Source organism: Acomys russatus, chromosome 14 (assembly GCF_903995435.1).
Source record: "Acomys russatus chromosome 14, mAcoRus1.1, whole genome shotgun sequence".
Taxonomy (NCBI): domain Eukaryota; kingdom Metazoa; phylum Chordata; class Mammalia; order Rodentia; family Muridae; genus Acomys; species Acomys russatus.
In genome coordinates, this window is record NC_067150.1 from 49,765,496 (window position 1) to 49,783,272 (window position 17,777).

At 49.7% G+C, this 17,777-nt stretch overlaps 1 protein-coding gene across 1 annotated transcript in view; it reads right to left on the reverse strand.

The window, feature by feature from the left end:
* Nucleotides 1-17,525, reverse strand: part of Cd276 (CD276 molecule) — a 31,227-nt gene extending 13,702 nt beyond the window's left edge. The window contains exons 1-2 of the mRNA XM_051155739.1: nucleotides 17,412-17,525; nucleotides 17,053-17,320 (exon numbers count right to left, since the gene is read on the reverse strand). Coding sequence (XP_051011696.1) covers nucleotides 17,053-17,320; nucleotides 17,412-17,525 — 382 coding nt within the window. The remainder of the gene's footprint in view (nucleotides 1-17,052; nucleotides 17,321-17,411) is intronic.
* Nucleotides 17,526-17,777: the final 252 nt, after the last annotated feature.

Below are 17,777 nucleotides of genomic sequence, written 5' to 3' on the forward strand. Positions count from 1 at the left end.
CTCAGGAGAATTATCAGTTTGCTGATTGATGAGCAGGAAGGGATGTATGGTGGTTTGAATCAGAAAGCTCCTCATAGACTCATATGTTTGAATGCTTCGTCCCAAGTTGGTGAAACTATTTGGGAAGGATTAGGAGGTGTGGCCTTGTTAGAGAAGATGTGTCATTGGGGTGGGCTTTGAGGTTTCAAAAGCCCATGTCCCCCCTAACACACACACACACACACACACACACACACACACACACACACACCTATCTCTGCTTTGTGCTTGTGGATCAGATATAAGCTCTCAGCTGCTGTTCCAGTGCCATGCCTACCTACCTGCTGTCACATTCCCCACTGTGATGGTCAAGAACTCACCCTCTGACACTGTAAGCACCCCCCCCCCAATAAAATGCTTTCTTTTTTTATAAGTTATAAGAAAGGAGGCCCTGGAACAGGGTCCTCTGCTGCCATCTGTGCCCTCTATCCAATGAACTTCCTGGCAGCCTCCCTGCCACCTCTGCCTGCACTTCATCTTTCCATCAAAATCTCTGAACAGTCAGGAAGGGTTTGGGGAGTCTGCTGTGCTTGGTCACAGTGATTAAGTGAGAGAGCTACTAGGCACCAGCACAGACAGGAGGTACACTCAAAATAGGTAAATCAGTCTCTAAATGAAGCTAACTGAATACAGCACCCACAGGTGGCTTAGAAAACTGTTTTGTGGTTTTACTGTGAATTCTATACAGATTCTTTCTAAGTATGTGATGTCTAAAGGCTGAAGCTGGTCCTGGATGTCTTTCAATAATCCCATGAAAACTCAGACCAGTTCTCATCTTTGCCAACTATACTGGGGACATCTAGGATATGGAACTTAGTCACCCAAAGTCCTTCTTTCTAAAGACGTTAGAACCAGGTCGGTGTGCTGGCACAGATCTTTAATCCCACTACTCAGGAGGCAGAGACAGTTGGATCTCTGTGAGTTTGAGGCCAGCCTGTCTACATAGTGAGTTCCAGGACAGCCAGAGGTGCATAGTGAGAGCCTGTCTCAAGCAAACACAGAGAGAGAGAGAGAGAGAGAGAGAGAAAGGGGAGAGAAGAGGAGGAAGGGAGAGGGAGGGAGGGAGGGAGGGAGGAGGGAGAGAGAGAGGAGAGAGAGAGAGAGAGAGAGAAGAGGAGAGGAGAGAGAGAGAGAGAGAGAGAGAGAGAGAGAGAGAGAGAGAGAGAGAGAGAGGCAGGCAGGCAGAGACAGAGAAAGACAGAGACAGAGACAGAGACAGAGACAGAGAAGTCAGAAGCCCATCAGTAGAGATGGTATTGCCTGTGGTGACCACTAGATGGCACCAGACACTCGGCTTTGCTTTCTCCACGGGGTGGCTGACTATCCAAACAGGAAGTTTATTTAGCAGCGCTAAGTGGAAAGGACCTCCATTTATCCATCATGAGGATTGAGCACTGACTACATAGCAAGCATCCATCTTGTCTCTGAGGATAGACAGCCCCCTCCCATCTTCAGCAGGCAATAAACAAAGGAACCCTATGTCAAGTGAAGGTAACTGCTAGGAAGAACCCAGAGCAGCTGGAGGATGGGGAGGGAAGAGGCGAGCTATGCTGTTTTCTACAAAGTAGCCAAGGAAGCATGCTGAGGAGCTGCCATTTGGACAAAGGCTTGCAACAAAATAAAAAGTTGAATCCTGCGTGTGTCTGAGGACAGGAAGTTCTGCCAGGGTCCTGAGGAGGGTTCACACAGTATGCTCAGGAACCTGCATTATCATCCTACACATTTGCTGAAGTCCCATTTTACAGATGGGTTGCCTGTGGAGCCCAGAGATGGAGACCAATATGACTCTTCAAGACAGAAGCAGCCTGACAGGAGCCCAAGAAGGAGTAGGCAGCCCCACACACCACCATGACCACGACACTTCCCTCACCTGTAAGGCAGAGGCAAAGCAGTCCCAGCGCCATGTGCCAACACACACCCACACCGGGGCCGCCCCATCGGCAGTGCAGCATCTTCCTGTGAGGCAGCTGACAGCTGGGCTCTCCGTGGCGGAAGGCTGCTCCTGCCTGTGGAAGAGGAAGCGGGACCTTTGTCTCCAAAGTTCCTCCTAAATCCTCAGGACAGGAAGAGGCGGGGTAGCCAGACAGGCAAGGCTGATGAGCTTGGAGTCCAGGCTGTGCCCAGGTCGTGTTGGCTGATGGGAGAGTAGAAAGGCAGGCTGTAGGCAGACTCAGGGTTTGGCTTGAAAAGTATACTCTACCCGCCGGGCATAGTGGCACATGCCTTTAATCCCAGCACTCAGGAGGCAGAGGCAGGCGGATCGCTATGAGTTCCAGGCCAGCCTGGTCTACAAAGGGAGTCCAGGACAGCCAAAGTTACACAGAGAAACATGTCTCAAAAAACAAAAAGAAAGAAAAATGAAAAGAAAAGTATACTCTACCCTAAAGGTAGCCGAGAGCCATGGAGAGTTTTGGGATAAAGAAACAGCATTGTCAGGAATTGAACTCAGGACCTTTGGAAAAGCAGCTGGTGCTCTTAACCTCTGAGCCATTCCCAGCAACCACATGGTGGCTCACAACCATCTATCATGAGATCTGGTGCTCTCTTCTGATGTGCAGGTGTGCATGCAGGCAGAACATTGTATACATAATAAATAAATAAATCTTTAAAAAAAAAAAAAAGAAAAGAAAAGAAACAGCATTGTCAGGGCTAATTTGATTGCATCTGCAGAATAAACAAGAGAAGCCAGCCAAGTGACAAAACAGGTGTGGGTAAGAGTGACAGCATTTGAAAGTGTAGGAAATGAAGGAGGGAACATTCAGGGCAGTTAGTTCTGAGCCCTGGTCACTGGGGCAGGAAATGTGGAACATGTGGTCTAAGGCATGTTAGGTTATAGGCTTGTGTGAAGAAACCCCAGGGCATAGTTCTAGAAGCAGGCGAATATAAGAATGTGGAGTTTGGGAGAGACATCTGCTAGTTTAATATGTGTGTACCAAGCTACCAAGACCCAGCAGAAAGAAATAAAAGAGTCCAGAAGAAACAGAGTTGGTGTCAGCATCAGACCTGAACAGGGTTGGATCTGCTGCAACATATGGGCCAGAGGGGTCCCAGACTTCCCTGGGTTCAGCCTGCAGTCTGGCTTCAGACTGCATACACTACTTGTGTCCCTCGCTATTGCCTGCTCAAGCCATGTGATGACCCCATGTCCATCTGTCCTACCTAACAATGATTAGCAAGGATGTGAACATTTCATATCCTCACGACCACCCCCAGAGACAGATTGTATGTCTTGGTCACATTTAGCAGGAGAAACAAATACATAAACAAACCCAAACACAAGAGTGTCTTAATGGTACGTCATTTTCACTGAGCAGAGCTGAAAAGAGCCCAATTGGACAGCAATCCCTTTCGACCCTTATGGAGCAAAATCCTACCTACAGCCAACCACTTTATCTAGTGTCAGGTACCCAGGGCAGCCCTTCCACCCTTTTCCCCACCCCCTATGCCAGGCAGCTGTACAGAGGGAGTCCCTCAGGCAAACCCTGCATTCTGGCCAGCCACCCATTTCCCTGGCTGTGGGAAGCCATGGCTCACTGTGGGGAAGCCCTGGGCAGCCACTTCCTTTCCAGATGCTTCCGGTCCAAAGTCTGGTGGCCGCAAAGTCTCGCTGTCTGGGTGCTGAGTCAGCAGTTCCAATTCATAGAGGCATCCTTGGGGGACACCACTTCCTGCCCAACAAGGGCATCGTCAGCCTGCAGGAAAACCTAGCAGGCAGCTGCCTGTACTACTGGCTGTGTGCCACAGGAAGCTAAAGCCCACAGAGCTGCCAGCTTCTAAATCTTCTGTCCTCTTTTACCCCTAGACAGAAGCAACGCCTGGGAGCTGGGAGACGGCTCAGTTGGTAGAGGGCTCGTCTAGCAAGTACGGAGCTCCGGTTCAACCTCTAGCCCCTCATAAGCCAGGGGTGGTGGTACATGCCAGTAATCTGAGCACTCCCGGGTGGAGGCAAGAAGATCGGGAGGTTCAGGGTCATCCTTAGCTACATAGTGAGTGCAAGGCCAGCCTGGGCTACAAGAGACCCTGTCTCTTGTGCAGGTGCCCAGAGTCTAGAAGAGGATGTCAGATCCCCTGAAGGGGTGCTGCAGACAGCTGCGAGCCACAATATGGGTGCTGGAAACCAAACTCGAGGTTACCGACAAGAGCAAAGCATGCTCCTAACCACAGAACCATCTCTCCATCCCCACCTCATAGTCTACCGCACACCTCCTGACCTCCCACCAAAAGGACTAAGGTGAGAGAGTCACAGAGCTCTGAGAAATATCAGCTAAGTTCCTGAATCCAGATATGCCTGGTGCAAGATGCAAACCCAGAAGGGCCAATCTTTTTCCAGCTAAGTATCTGCCATGCGCAACTGAAGGAGTCCTTGCATACGGTAGATTCATCTGTGTGCTGGACAATTCCTTTAACAATTCACAGAATACCTGGAGGGGAGGCCATGGGGACAAAGGTGACTAATCCGTGTGCATGTTCTCAAGTAGCAGACCCCAGTACAGAAGGTAGATATAACTCCAATTCCTCTGACCATTCTAAATGCCAATGGGCCCAACTAGGTAACGCCAAGCTGACCTTGAGTTCCCTATCAGGCTCCGGGTTATGTATAGGTAAAGTTATTCCCTCCTATCAACATCTTTGTAAGATAACCATCACAGAGATATCTTCCCTTTCTGACTATATCCTTCCCAGTAATAACACCTGGTGGGCCTCTAACAATGGCCTCACTCCCCACATATACTCCCCCCATTTAAAAGCCAGTAAGACCACTTTTTGTATCCTTATTCAATTAGTTCCCCACTTAATTTATTATACTGAGAAACAGTTTTCTCACTACTGGGATCCTGTTACGGATCAAGCCCTGCTTAAAATCAAACATGAACCTATAACTGCAATTACCTTGGCTGTCCTTGGGTTGGGAGCTACGGGTACTGAGGTGGGCATAACCTCTCTTGTTCTTTCCAACAAATATTATTCAGATATCCACCTGTCAATTAATGAAAACTTGGAATGAATGGAAACTGCCATATCCCACCTTGAAAAATCCTTGTCCTCCCTCGCCAAGGTCATTCTACAAAATAGGAGAGGTCTAGACTTGCTGCATCTTCAGCAAAGGGGACTCTGTGCTGCCCTCAAAGAAGAGTGCTGCTTTTATATGGACCACTCTGTGATGGTCAAAAATAACATCACCAAAGTTAGAGAAGGCTTTAAAAAAAAAAAAAAAAAAAAAACAAGAACAGGAACAGAGTTGGTTCCGTAACTTGTTCTCCACCTTCCCTTGGCTTACTACCTTGTTGCCCTCCATTCTGGGCCCCCTGGTAGGATTTCTCCTCCTTATCTCTTTTGGCCCCTGGGCTTTTAGACGCCTCACTGCCTTTGTAAAACAACAGCTAAATGTTCAAGCAATACAGGCGCATTATCGTAGACTTGACTTGGCAGACCAAGGCCATGATGAGCTTGAACACTGATGTGTTTCTGTTCTCCCTTCCTTGGCATGGTGAGAATAGCATATACTCAGATATTGCCTGCCATAAGGCATGGGCACCTGCAAGGGATATGGGACAAGGTACCACAGGGGAAAGACCCGATCATCCAACTCTGAATTCCATGAGAAGTAAACCTGATTACCTAGAGGTTGATGTCAAAAAACTGTCTTGTTCACTGTATGTTGGAGATGCCCACAGACAACAGATCAGGAGCTCGCTCTCCTCCTCAAAAAGACATCTTGACAGGCCAATCTGGCCCTAGGAGGATCAGGTCAATGCTTCCCCCCTCTAGTTAATGCCTGCTCTCTCAGGGGACCAACGCTCTCCATATATAATAGATCCATCTACCTCCTCTTTTAATAAAGAAAGGGAGAAGGTTGACCCTCATAGGCTCATAGTTGAGAACTTGGTCTCCAGCTAGTGGCTGTTCAGGAAGATTAGCAGGTGTGGCTCTGTTGGAGGAGAGGAGTCACTAAGGGCAGGCTTGAAGTTTCAAAAGATTGAGACCATTCCCAGTGTGCTCTCTGCCTCCTGCTTGCAGCTCAAGATGCAAGCTCTCAGCCAAATCTTCACTCTGTCATCATGGACTTTAAACCCCTGGAACTGTAAGCCCAATTAAACTCTTTCTTTTATAGGTCGCCTTGGTCATGGTGTTTTATCATAATAATAATAATAAAAACAATGACAACCCCCACCTTTCTTTTAAAAACAAAACACAGGCCTGGAGAGGTGGTTCAGTGGTTAAGCACACTTGCTGCTCTTGTAGGAGACCCAGGCTCTGTTCCCGGCACCCATATGGTGGGTCACAATCATCCATAACTCCTGTTCCAGGAGATCTTTCCCCCTTCTTCTGGCTTCCTCTGATACCAGAACACACATGATGCACATACATACATGCAGGCAAAACATTCATACACATAAAATAAATGAATCCTTTAAAAAAATTGTAATTATTTGCATCCATTTATTGTGTGCATTTAAGTGCATGGCATAGCACATGTACGGAGGTGAGAGGACAACTTGTATGAGTCAGTTCTCTTCTTTCACCACGTGGGTCCTGGAGATTGAACTCAGGTCATCAGGCTGAGAAACAGGCACCTTGCCTGCTCACCTTCCTCTAAGTTCAGTGTTTCTAGAAGAAAAACTGTGCCAAATCTAATGGCCCTCCTTCAATATTTTAATCCTTATGGTGTACTATCACATAAGTCACATTGAAATGCATACAGCCATGTTACCACAGAAGCCGCCAATTGTTCCCTTAAATCTGTTCTCTCCTTCTGCAGCGTTATTAGTCAGGCATGGGGCTACTCTGCTAAAAACTACAGATCCCAGACTCCCTTTCAGCTGGGTGTGGCCACATGATCATTTTCTGGCTAATAAGATTTCAAAGGAACTAAAATGTACAGTTTCTGGGTCATGTCCTTAACAATGGAGGGCACAGTCTTTTTCCCCTCCCCCCTTCCAACGCATGGAGCCCAGATGTAAGAAGCCTTGTAGGACCACAATGCCAGGACAACACCCTAAGCATTGCAAAGCAGCAAGTCAGAGGATCCCTGGGGCTAGGGCTTCAGCCCTGTATATAGCCAGATGGTCACATGGGTGAGAAATAAGCATCTGTTCTAGCATAAGTCACTGTTATTTTGGTCTTTCTTACAGCATCCGAATGAACTAATTTAGGGAGCCATCCTTCTCTGCTCGTCTCTTCCTTCTCTCTCCACCCTAGGAAAATTGCTAGTGCTCAGAGCCACAGAAGAAACCATCTAAAATAGGCTTCTCAAAATTTGAGCTATAGACAGTCTCAACAATCACCAGTGGATGACAGAGGCCAGCTAGGAGATGTTTCAAGGATGGAAAAGACCCAGGGATTGAATACAAGGAGAAGAGAGTGCTACTTAGAGCAAACGGGTGAATGTGGGGCCACAGAATAGGATGCGGAGATGAGGGAAAGAAGAAAAAAATTATACTGAAATTAAGCCAGGTTCATCCACGCAGAGTGAGAGACAGGGGAAGTCTTTCACACAAAGGTGACCACAGAAACCAAAGAGCTGGGATCCCTGGGGGACACCAACAGAAAATGAGAAGACGCCCCAAGGCAAATTCTGGAGCAACTGCAGAAGCAGATAGCTAAGTGTCAGGACAGGACACCTTCCGCTGGCCTCACTTACCAGCCTGTATACTCTCTGAGAACGAGAAGCAGCTCTCCCCACCCCAGGCAATCTGCTGGCTTTGAGGCAGATCATTGGTGGAAAATGCTTCCTTACCCTGTGCTAAAATCTGTCTCCCAGGACAGCCTATATTGGTCCTCATAAAATCCCTACAATTACACAAAAAGCACTTGCCCTTTCTCATGGCCGTGCAAGTATTTGCCCTTCCTTGACAAGGTCATCAGTGGGCGACTGTGTCACGCAGTTCAACAAAACAATAGATCATCAAATCCGTGGCTCAAAACCGTAAGCCCTTGAACTCAGTGCCACCTTCCCATGCCTAGGTTCCCTGTTTAGCCCTGACAGTTCACTGGGCCCATCCAAGTCCATCCCTCCAACTTCGTGATCGACTAGACCACCTCACCCAGTGCTGAGATGTAGGGTACATCCGTACCTGGCTTTTACTTGGGTTGTGGAGACTCAAACTCAGGTCCTCACGTTTGTAAAGCAAGCACTTAGCCACCTCCTCAGGCCCTAAAGTGCCACATTTTCATAATAAATACAGGGGAAAGGCTTGGGGAACAAATGGATAATCAAAGTATAATACGGCCAGTCTTTTGGTACAGGTGCATACTGGTAATATAAGGATGGTGGATTAGCAATTCCTTGACAACTCTCAGGAAGGCTTAGGAAGGACAGCTCAGAGAGGGGGACATGCCTGCGTCTGGGAGAGGAGGTGGCGGAAAAGATGATGGAGGAGTGAAGGAGTGAACGTCACAGCATATTCTGGGAACACGGCACTCTGGGAGAGAGATGCTGTGGGAAGATGAGGCAGGGGTCACTTAAGGATTCCACGTCGCTTCTGTGCAGTAGGGAGCTGGGGTGCTGGGGCCCACACCCCTACCTCCTCTTCCCGTGTTCTACCCCAGACGGTTTTTGAAATATCCCTGACAGCTACTTGGAGATAGTGACTCTAAGTTGCTCAGCATAAGGACAGCCAATCCCAGAGGCCAGATGCAATTAAAACAGACCACCACTTTCTCACCCGATTTGTTCAGTTCCTCCTGGACATCTGTGCTTTCCCTCCTTGGCAATGGAGCAAAACATGTGCATACACACACACACACACACACACACACACACACACACACACACACACACACACCCCTAAGGGGCTAGCTAGTCTCCACATGGATGCTTATATTCTCCACAATCCTTAATGAACTCCTCTTTCACTCTCAATGGCGTCTTCTGATGCCAGGGATCAGCCTCCTTGTAGGAAATCCACCCATAGGATGCAGGGAGGCCGTGGCTCAACCTCAGGCCTGGGCTTGTGACCAGATCTGACTCAGGGAAGAACCCTTACCCACCCCCAGCTCAGGGATGGGAAGTGGGCCAAGCCATAACCAATGAGAGTCTTTCCCTCAGCTTTTCAGCCGGAACTCTCAGTAAAGCCTTTTTTTTTTAACTGGGAAGGATATGGTCTGGGCTATTAGTAACGAATTTGTCAGCTGTCAGCAATCTAAAGGAACTGAATCGGGGGCCAGGACGATGGCTTAGTGGATAAAGTGAGTGACAGACAAGCGTGAGGCTCTGAGCTTAGAGCCCCCAGCACCTACACCAGTGGTTCTCAATCCGTGGGCCTCGATTCCACGGAGCTACAGATCAGACATTTACATTTTACATTACGATTCCTCCTTTTTCTTTTTTTGGTTTTTCAAGACAAGGTTTCACTGTGTAGCCTTGGTTGTCTTGGACTCGCTTTGTAGATCAAGCTGGCCTCGAACTCACAGCAATCTGCCTGCCTCTGCCTCCCGAGTGCTGGGATTAAAGGTGTGTGCCACCATGCCCAACTACATTATGAGTCCTAACGGTAGCAGAATTATAGCTATGAAGTAGCAATTAAAGAATTTTGTGGCTGGGGGTCACAACAGGAGGACCTGTATTAGGAAGGGTGAGAACCGCTGAACTACATAAAAGCAGGGCATCATGGGATGCCTATGATCCCAGTGCTAGGACAGGGCTAACAGGTGGATTCCCGGGGCTCCCTGGCCAGCCAGACTTACCAAATCAGTGAACTCCAAGGTCAGTAAGAGCTGTCTCAAAAAGGAAGGTGGACCAACCAAGAAAGCCTCCCCTCCTTAGACTTCTGGCTTCCACTTACACACACACACACACACACACACACACACACACACACACACACACTTGTACCTATATGGACACACTCAGGTATGTAGACACACACTCAAAACATGCACTGCATCCAGTCACCCACTTCCTTGGGGAACCCACGCCTGCTCATCCATTTGGAATAACAGCTCAGCTCCCAGGGAGCCCTGTCTGACCTGGCTCCGCCCGCCTCCCCACATTCACTTCCTCTCACTTGGCCCTCATTGCAGGGAGCGGCTGCCAGCTTCTACAGCACAAGAGCCTCTTTCCTAGCTCACAAGGGATATAGATAGGTAGATAGATAGATAGATAGATAGATAGATAGAGATAGAGAGAGAGATATATAGCCACTATAGTCCCTTATTCTGAGAGAACATGGGTAATAATGCCTCTTTACCCTGAAGGTACACTTGACAGCAAAGTCGGAACAAAGTCTGCCACTTGAAAGAGGTCCTTGCTATTCACTGCACCTTGCCTGATGCCTCAGAACCTCCCTGAGTAGCAACCGTTTGTACATGTGTGCTTCCATTAACTCTCACATCCTTAATCCTAGCAAAGGCTTGAGCTCAGTGCTCCCTGCTCCCTGGTGGATGAATGAATGGATAGATGAATGTACCTGTGCTTGGGTAGAGATACGGACAGATGCTTACAAAGGAAGGAAGGATCTAGAAGCTTGATGGTGAGCCCACCCCAGGAACGTGGGAATGAGGGACAAGCCTACTTTCGTCTTCTACTTGATACATTCTGGTGTGTGTGTATGTGTGTGTGTGTGTGTGTGTGTGTGTGTGTGTGTTGGTTTTTGTTTTGTTGTTGTTGTTGTTGTTTACAATGAATGCACAATTCTTTTGCAATAAACAAACAAAAAAGAGAAAATGGCAATACCAAAGATGCATGGCCTTTATATTCCTGGCTCCACTGTTTATGTGCTGGGCCTTTATTCTTACTCCCTAAGAAGGACCTAGGCTGAGAGTATATTTTAGCATACATCCTGACCACTCCTGAGATTATAATGGCATGCTGGGCTGGCCACATCTCTGAAGGGCTGGTGGAAGTGGGCCTTCATGTCTAAGAAGGTAGCTTTGGAGTTGGAGATTCAAATCCACACTCTGCTGTTCCCAAAGTCATGTGGTTTAGGGATAGATGCTGGTCCTCAGTTTGCTCACTCATGCGATGGGACCAGCAAGCCCTGTCCTCCCAGGGGCTGCCCAAGAAAGACAATCTGAATTGACCTAACAAACACTAGGTGCTCTGCAGCAGCTGAGGGACCTGGGCAAGGGAAGAGAAGTCTCTAGAATCTATTCCTTGGGACAGTGCCTCCAAGATGGCTTTCTTTGCCTGACAGCCTGAGTCAGTTCAGGCCTTTTGTGTCTGCGGTTACCCACTTACCCAGCCCTGTGATTCCACCCAACAGAGCAGCCTGACTTCCTCTCAAAAGGACTGTGTGAGTCAGGACTGTGGTAAGGCATCAGAACTGCCTGCAGAGACTGCAGAGTAGCCCAAGGTCTTCCCAGCATCCTCAGGCTATCCCACCCCCACCACCCCCCATGCCTGCAGGAAGCACACAGAAGAGGAAGACAGAACCCAGGAGAGGGTGACTGGCCTCCCACACAGAGGTCAAGGCTCCAAGCGCAAAGGAGGCAAACCACAGGCCTTGGTGGCACGTGAGGCGTGCATGGTGAGGCATGTGCTACGAGGTGCCCCTCTTTTCTCACTCCCTTCTGCTCAGGGAGAGGCCCTCCAGTGAATGAGCATCTTCTAGGGTGCTAGCCGCTAGCAGCCACTTAAAGCAGCACGATGCCATCTTGAACTCAGAGTCACCTGCAGAGGTGAGAAGCTGACCTGGGCACACACAAGGGAACATACACATACATGCACACACACACACACACACACACACACACACACACACACACACACACACCACACACCACACACCATCAGAGGCTCGGGGAGGGTCAGGCAGAATGAACAGAAAGGAAAGGCCAGGAGCATAAGAGCCTAAATCAGAGGGCACGTCCCAGACCAGATGCTGGCAGACCATGAAACGTACACCTGAATTCTCTCAACATCTGTTGAGCTCTGCCAGGTGTCCATTTAAACATGCCTGGACATACCAGCCCAGCCAGAAGTCATGCCAGTCTCCAGCAAGGTCCACTTGCTGAGTCAAAGGCATTCTATTCACTGTTTTCTCTGCCTCTAAACCTTTACTGCTTCTGTCCTGAAAAGAGGCTCTGCCTAACAGAAAATTCCCTCTCTCTCTCTCTCTCTCTCTCTCTCTCTCTCTCTCTCTCTCTCTCTCTCTCTCTTAGGAACATGTCCCATTGGCTCTATGAGGGACAGATCTCAGCAGTGTAACAGGCTCTGCCAGTCCTCAGAGCTGAAATACACCTGGCCTTGGGCCCATGGCCAGGTTCCTGTAAGAATGTGAGCCCAGAAGAGACAGTGCTGCCCTAAGGGCCCACAGCCACCCATCACCAGCAAAAGGTGAGACTAATGAGTTCCACAACTGGCTCATGAACGCCTCCCAGGCCTGGAATTTGCCAGGCTGTTTTAACTGCCCAGGGCACAGCAGAGGCTCAGGAGCAACGCTGGCTTAAAGTCCTGACAGAAACTCTGCTAGAAGCCGGGCATGGTGGCACACGCCTTTAATCCTAGCACTCAGGAGACAAAGGCAGGTGGATCTCTGCGAGTTCAAGGCCATCCTGGTCTACAAAGGGAGCCCAGGATAGCCAAGGCTACGCAGAGAAACCCTGTCTCAGAAAACAAAAAAAAAAAACAAAAGAAGCTCTGCTAGAGCCAGGTGTGGTGGCGCATGCCTTTAATCCCAGCACTCAGGAGTCAAAGATAGGTAGACCTCTGTGAGTTCAAGGTTAGCCTGTTCTACAAAGAGAGTCTAGAACAGCCAGGGCTGTTACACAGAGAAACCTTGTCTCGACAAACCTAAAAAAGAAAGAAACTCTGCTAGAATCACAACCAAATGCCAACAACTATGCCTACCTACTTGAGACTCTCCTATAAAACCAGAGTGACTCCTAACCTACAAAGCTGCTATGAGAAAAACGACAACCAAGATCAATTGAAGTGTCTGATACCAAACCAAAAAAGAGTTCCAGTCCCTGCTGCCCCACTGCCGTCACCCCCAGGTCAGGGCCTCTTCACAAGCAAACAGTCCGTGTTTGCCCAGGAAGGTGCATGTCCAAGGTTATGAAGATTTTGAGGTATCTTTCCCAGAACCATAGAGAAACTGAGGAGCAGGCGGCTGCCAACTAGAGAACTAGTCAGAACTGGAGAGCATAGGAGGCTCTCCTCTCTGGGAGTGGAGAGTACCACACGACAAAGACTAGGCCTCTGGCAGCCCAAGGATGTTCTATCAGGGACCACAAGTCTCTGTGGTCAGGCCTGCCCTCTCCAAGGGCACTGATGGCACATTTGCCAGGGTCCAAACTGAGAAGTCAAACCTAACGCTGCCTCTGGAGTGGCAGAAAGAGCCAGTTCTGAAGGCAGATGATAGAATGCCCTCACCATTTGCCCTTTCTGTGCCTCTGGGTATGTGACCTACCCAGCATGCTCATCCAGCATAACCCCACCCCACGTCCTGATAAATCCAGTGCTCCTATCCCGAACCCTGCAGGAAGGGCTGGTAATCTACAGGTAACGGCAAAGGCTGTAATAACAGACTATGTGGCTCTCTCCCAATGTGTGGTCTATGCGGAGCCCCTCCCCCTAACCAAGGCCCTCCCCCTTTGCTGGTAGATTTCCCTGCTGCTCCAGCCCCAGGGGAAAAGGACTGCAATGAGAAGTCCCCACCCACTCAAAGGATGAGCTTCTGGGCAGTGACATCATCGTCCTTGCCTCTCTTCCATCTTTCCCAGCCCTATGACTCAGACCCACAGCTCAACAGCCCCCATGTGCTCATAATCTCAGAGGATTTGGGGTGTTTTTTTCTGTACACAGCACAACCGAGAAGCATCCGGCTATAGGTCAGACACTCACTCAGGGCTTTCTAGGAGTCTCTGCGAGGATGCAGGAGGCCAACTCACAGCTCTGGGATCCCACTACATCCCAAACTGGATTTCTCACCTTGGTGTCCAACCCAAATCCCACCAAAAAGAGTGAAGGCTTCCTCCTGGAGGTCAGCATTGGAGGAGGGTGGGTCCTGTAGAAAGCTTCATGAGTAGCCTCTCCAGAATAAGAACGCTGGCTCCCCAGAGGACTGTTCTGAAAGGCCACCACTTCTATAACCGTCCTGAAGACAGACATTAAAGCATCCAGCCCAGCTGCCAGGCACCCAGCTGCCAGGCATCTGAGCATCTTGGATATTCAACTGCCCTGTCCCCATCAGGTGCCTGGAGAGAGCTTAAGGGGGACAGGGATAGGAAAGCAAACTGGGACAAAAATCCCAACTCTCCTCTCAAAATAGGCTTCTTCCCTCACAGGATGCAGGGTCTGCCCTCTCGTCCCACAAGTCTGGAGTGCATGAGCAGCACTTTGCAAGCAGGAAGAAGCCACCATGGATGCCAGACAGCACAGAACTCTGTAGACCAGTCATAGGACCAATAAAGTCACCACTGGGGCTACTCTGTTCATGACCCAACATGCTCTCCTCTCTCTCTCTCTCTCTCTCTCTCTCTCTCTCTCTCTCTCTCTCTCTCTCTCTCTCTCCTGTTACCTTGCCTCATGACACTTTGGTAGCAAAACTGATGTTCACAGGCTAACCTAAAGCCATGATGTAATGAAAGCTTTCTTTTTTCCTCTTGACAGACAGAGTCTCTTGTATCCCAGGAGAGCTTTGGATTACACACCCTAGGACGACTTCTATTCCTCCCGCTTCTACCCACAAGCACTGAGGGTACAGGCATGAGCCACTACAGCCAGTGTATATGCATTGCTGGTTGCTGGGGCTCTAACGCAGACTTCACACATGCCAGGCAAGCACTCTACTAACTGAGCCATATGCTAGCCACATGATGAAAATTTCAGTGACATCAGGACACACTGTGTCAGCTACCTGTGATGTATTTGTAACAGCGTGGGGGAGGGACACAATTAGCCAAGTGTTGGTGGCACTCGAGAACTCTAGCTACCAGGAAAATACACACATCCAAAATATTCCCACTGGGCGTGGTGGCGCACATGCCTTTAATCCCAGCACTTGGGAGGCAGAGGCAGGCGGATCACTGTGAATTCAAGGCCAGCCTGGTCTACAAAGTGAGTCCACGACAGCCAAGACAACACAGAGAAACCCTGACTCGAGAAAAACAAAACAAAACAAAAAATCAGGCTGGAGAGATGGCTCAGTGGTTAAGAGCACCACCTGCTCTTCCAGGGTCCTGAGTTCAATTCCCAGCAACCACATGGTGGCTCACAACCATCTGTAATGTGATCTGATGCCCTCTTCTGCAGATAAGGCACTCATATACAAGAAAGAAAGAAAGAAAGAAAGAAAGAAAGAAAGAAAGAAAGAAAGAAAGAAAGAACAAACAAAAAACCCAACAAAATATTCCCATACCCCAGCAAGGTGGAAATATAGGCCACCAGCCACATAAGCTCCCCAACCCTCCACACTTGCTTGTCACTCAATCATCCCAGCCCATAAGGCAGGTTTAGGTTTCAACTTCAAGTACAGACTTCAGATTCACACCCTATTTGCAGGTCCCCAAACTACTCAAAATGCTCTTGCTCAACAGCAGGAGTCCTGGAGATTTCTGAGAGGTCAGAGGAATGAGAAAAGAGGCTCAATTAAATAACTAACTCTCACATAGCGCAAAGAGCTCCGTTAGTTTCTCAAACTGTAAGCAGCTGCTACACACACTTAAAAGAAAAGGATTTGAGCCTGGCATGGTGGTGCGTACCTTTATCCCAGCATTTGGGAGACAGAGGCAGGTGAATTCTATTCAGTGAGACCCTATCTCAAATAAATAAATAAACAACAAACAAACAAATAAGGATTCAGGTTTTAATTTAATCAATACTCATTTATAGGGGCTGGAGAGATGGCTCAGTGGTTAAGAGCACTGGCTGCTCTTCCAGGGTTCCTGAGTTCAATTCGCAGCAACCACATGGTGGCTCACAACCATCTGTAATGGAATCTGATGCCCTCTTCTGGTGTATACAAAAACAGAGCATTCATATACATAAAACAAACAAATAAATCTTTAAAAAACTACTCATTTATGATCATCCACAACCAATTTGAAGAGAAATCGTTTTTTCACAATTAAGTAGGTGTCTTCCCAACACACACACACACACACACACACACACACAAACACACACATACGAACTTCTGATTTAATATTTGCTTAATATTTGGCTTCCATGTTCAGTTTTCAGGTCTGAGTCATCCATCATGCATTACTCATTAGGGCAGGTTTGGCTTACAAATAAAACCCCCTTTCTGCCAGTTCACTGCCTTCAGCTCCCAAATCTGCAATTGGTAGGCTGGGCCGTCGTGAGGAAGCCCCCCCCCCCCCCCGGAACTGGATTCAGTCTTCTATCCGCTGTGTCCCACCCTGGGCCTCCAGCTTCTCCCCCACTTCCTTCGGGTCTCCTCTTCATCCACCTCCACCGAGCTAAGACAGCTCAAACTACCCCATCTCTGTTTCCTCTTCAATCTTCAATTTGGTGTGTGTGTTGGGGGGTGGGGGGGGTAAGGAGGTAGTCTTTAAAGCTGTTCCCAGATCCTGTTCTCTCGTGCTTTTCTGCAGCTTGTAGAAATCCCCCAGAAAAACAGGGGACCACCTAACCTCTTGCTCCCCTCCCCCGCAGCTTCCCCTCTCAAAGCTGGCATTCATAGTGTTTTCCTCCTCAAAGTCGGGAGACTATTTCCCTCCCAATCTTGGCTAGCAACTTCCTTAAGCTTCAAGAACCATCAACGCAGTGACCTACCTGCCTGCATGCCCACTCCACACCCAAGGCCTGAACAATCAGTCGCCCACCCTGATTCCGGCCCCACAAGTCCCAGACACCCGGTGTCTTCAGCTCCCACAGATCCCAACGGGTCTCCACTCCCAAGGAAAGAGCGGATAATCAGGGGTGCTCCCAGCTCTTCCTGGTCCTAGAGCCCTAGCGGTGTCCGAGGATCTGGGTACTGGTGCCCCGCGAGAAAGGGCCGCGGGTTCCAGCTCCATGCGCCCGGCTCCTGAGCGCGTGCGGTCCAGGCGCGGCTACACACAAAGGCGGCCCCAGCCCCTGCCGCCCTGCGCCACGCAAGTACTCACCGCGCCGCGCCGACTCCCAGGACTCAGGGACGCGGCGGGGCGCAGCCCAATCGCTGTCACTGTAGGTGCCGCCGCCGCGAGGCCCGGCCAGACTGGGGCGGGAGGTGGGAGTGCGAGGGGCGGGACGGCCGGAGGAAGCTGCGGCCCGGAAAGGCCGTCCCGGTGCGCCCTTAAGGCTGGATTGGCCCCGCGGCGGAGATCCGAGGACGAAGCCTGAGCCCGCCTGCTGGGCAGGGCCCCGAGCCTGGACCCGCCCCCGACCCGGACCCTAGTTCGACCCCGGAGCTGGAAGACCGGGTACGTCCCAGAGGACTGGGTGTTGGCTACTCGCTGCCCATCCCCCACACGGATCCTCACACTTCCAAGATCCGAAGTTTCTTTTTCGGCGAGAGAGGACAGGTGACCGCCCATTGACCACTCCCACCCTCCGAGCTGCTGGCGCCAAGCCCTGCAGCAATATCCAGCTGTCCCATCCTAGTCCTGAATTTCTCCCCTCGACACTAGGCCGGCACCGAGGCTCAGAAAGGGTTAACTCGACAGCGAAGAATTCCGAGCTGCTGAGAGCTCTCTATAAATACAGTGTCGTGGGCGCCTGAGCCAACCGCAGGGCAATTTCCACTGAGATGGTTTTCCTCTTTTTCTTACACCCACAGCAACCGGACTAACCCTGCCTCCAGCCCCATGCCATCTGTTTGGTCAGCCCAGGTTCCGAATGGAAGAAGAGT